The following is a 3,111-nucleotide window of genomic DNA, read 5'->3' as shown; positions in this document are numbered from 1 at the left end:
AAAAAAAAAAAAAACCAGAAATAAAAAACATTTCTTCTAATAAATTTATGAGGAATGAATCAGAATATTATAACTTAAGTGAATAATATTAATTATAAGAAATACAAATTGTGCAATAAGATTATAAAATACTTTTGATTATACTATATTATATCACACTTTCCTTTTTCTTTATTCATACATACATATATATATATATATATATATATTAGACATATTGTAATTCCTGTTTGTTTATTTATACACTTTGAGAATTTAAAAATTCTATTAAAAACAATGTTTAATTTAAAAATTTAAGAATATATATACATATATTAATTTCAATACATAAAAACAGAATGAAAGTAAAAGAAAAAAAAATATATATATTAGGAATAATATAATATATTGTTAATACATAATCCTCACACATATATACAACTAAAAATAATTCATTAAATAATACATATATGTTTTTTTACTTTTATGTATTTCACAATTTTATTCTACAAGAATTTTATACTATTATTTGTTGCAAATAGTATATGCATGATTAATAAGAAAAGAGTAAAATATATATATATAATTTACCCAAAATTATATTAATTGTTTTCTTTAAAATATGCATGTTCTAAAGCTTGTCTAGCTGTTATTCTTTGGTTTGGATCAAGCTTTAACATTTTTGAAAGCAAGTCGATACCGGATTCGTCTAATCCCTTCAACTATAAAGACAAAATAAAAAATATGTATATTAAATAATATATATTTTATATACCAGTATAAAAAGAAATAAATATCATTTCTATATAGACACACAAATATAAATAAATATAAATATATATATATATATATGTACTTATTTATTATTTCATATTTTGTTTACAAATGATTCCCATGGCAAAGGTTCATATACGGTAAAATTAGGATCATATTTTGGTAGTTCAGTTACATTGGGCCAATTTTTAGAATTAGGGGTTCCTAGAATTCTAAATATTCTCATTAATTGATCTGCTTCAGATACCCCTGGAAATAATGGGGTTCCATTTACCATTTCAGCAAATATACATCCAACACTCCATATATCAATAGTAGTTGAATATTTCTTTGATCCCATTAAAACATCTGGTGCTCGATACCATAAGGTTACTACTTCATGTGTATATTTTCTTACAGGAATTCCAAATGCTCTGGAAATATTTAATTATAAAAATTGGAATATTTATTATAATTATTGAGTTTATTATATATTTTAGTTATATTCTTAATACAATAAAAAAAAAAAAAAAAATACATATTATATCTGGCGATTATATAAATACATAAAATTAAATATTCTAAGATTATAACATTTAAATACATATTTTATTTACCTGGCTAACCCAAAGTCGGCAATCTTTAATTCCCCCTCTCTATTTATTAATAAATTCTGGGGCTTCAAATCTCTGTGTAAAACACGACGGTCATGACAATAGGCTATGCCATTTAGAAGCTGAAGTAAAAATGATTTTGCTGTTACGGATTCCAGCCCTCCTATACAGTGTAGTTTATAAAATGGATAACAATAAATAAATATAAATAAATATATATATATATATATATTTTTTTTTATACATTTTCCACGTTCCATAATTAATACATTGAAAAATTCTTCATTTAATATTTTTTTACCTTCACAAACATCTAGAAGTTTCTTAAGATCTTGATCAAGATGCTCAAAAACTAAAACTAATCTTTTCTTTGTGTGTATGACATCATACAACTTCACTATGTTAGAATGTTTCAATTCTTTCAAAATGCTAATTTCTCTTATTGCTATATAGGAAAATTTAAAAGAAAAAAAAATTAGGAAATTACGTACATCATATAAATTTATATAAAACCTTTTTGTTTTTATTTGTTAATAATATATGATATGTGAAAGTATTAGTAATATTAACCTGGACATTTAATAATATAAAAATATTCATAAATAAATATACATATATATATATATATATATATGCAATAATATAAATTTTATATGATATAAATTTTTGTAGTACTTGTTGATGGAATTCCTTCATCTTCTTTTTCTAATCTAATTTTTTTTAAGGCAAAAGTTTCACCATAATTATTTTGAGCTTTGTAAACTACCCCATATGTTCCCTCTCCTATTTTTTCTAAACCATGATATTTCTCCATGTTTATACTTAAGTAAAAATCACAAATTGTGTGCTTTTACTTTTTCTTTTTTCAATATTGTATTTACTTTATCATTAGAATAAATAAAACACAAAAAAAATATTTTTAAAATGAAAAATATGAGAAGTAAATTTACTATTTCAAAATATAAAAACATGTAAAGGCGGAAATATAACAGTCACTATTTTTACACAATATATATAAATATAATTTTAGCTCATGTTATTATATTTTTTCCTATATATTATTTATATGTGTTAATATATATTATTTTGATAAATGTACACATATATAATTTACTTATAATTATTTATTACCTTTATATTTTTATTTTTAATTTAAAAAGTTAATAAATTTGAAATTATGAATAGTATAAATATATATTTTTTTTAACATACATTCTTTTCATTCTTCGCTTATGTTTTTTTTATTTTAAATTATCTTATTTTGTTTTTAATGAATGAGCTATACAAAAATGTAACGAATTATAATATATCACGTTAATAATTTACACATCAGTTAAGAAAATGTAGATAGAAAAAAAATATTCTGTATATATATATATATATATATATATATATATATATATATATATTTACATTTAAGCACAAACAAGAAGAAGAATATAAAGTTTCTTATATATTTATTTAAATATTTACTAGATATAATTCAATATTTCTATATATAATAATAATCATTCTATATTTATAAACAATATAACTTTTATTTTAAGAGTGTTGTTAATTTTCTTTTTAATTTCTCCTTTTTTCTTTAATTTCTTTCATATAATAAAATTATAGTTATATTTTGTATGAACAAAATATATAAATATATACATATATTTATATATATATGTTCAAAATTATTCCTGGACGCACGAAAATGAAATATATATACGAATATATAATTTTATAAATGTGCATAAGCATGTGAAGAAACAAAAAAAAAAAA

The 3,111-nt window shown here is 19.8% G+C and overlaps 1 protein-coding gene across 1 annotated transcript; it reads right to left on the bottom strand.

Moving 5' to 3' along the window:
• Positions 1 to 581: 581 nt before the first annotated feature.
• PGSY75_0021000 (protein kinase 5) lies at positions 582 to 2,160 on the bottom strand (the record flags this gene model as incomplete). Its single annotated transcript, XM_018783351.1, has 5 exons — positions 582 to 701; positions 863 to 1,166; positions 1,350 to 1,509; positions 1,648 to 1,791; positions 2,022 to 2,160. The coding sequence occupies 5 exons, from the start codon at positions 2,158 to 2,160 to the stop codon at positions 582 to 584; spliced, it is 867 nt and encodes a 288-aa protein (XP_018638872.1).
• Between the last annotated feature and the right edge of the window lie 951 nt (positions 2,161 to 3,111).

Source organism: Plasmodium gaboni (genome assembly GCF_001602025.1).
Source record: "Plasmodium gaboni strain SY75 chromosome Unknown, whole genome shotgun sequence".
NCBI lineage: Eukaryota > Apicomplexa > Aconoidasida > Haemosporida > Plasmodiidae > Plasmodium > Plasmodium gaboni.
Note: the sequence above shows the minus strand (reverse complement) of the source record. Positions and strands in the feature narration are given on the sequence as shown.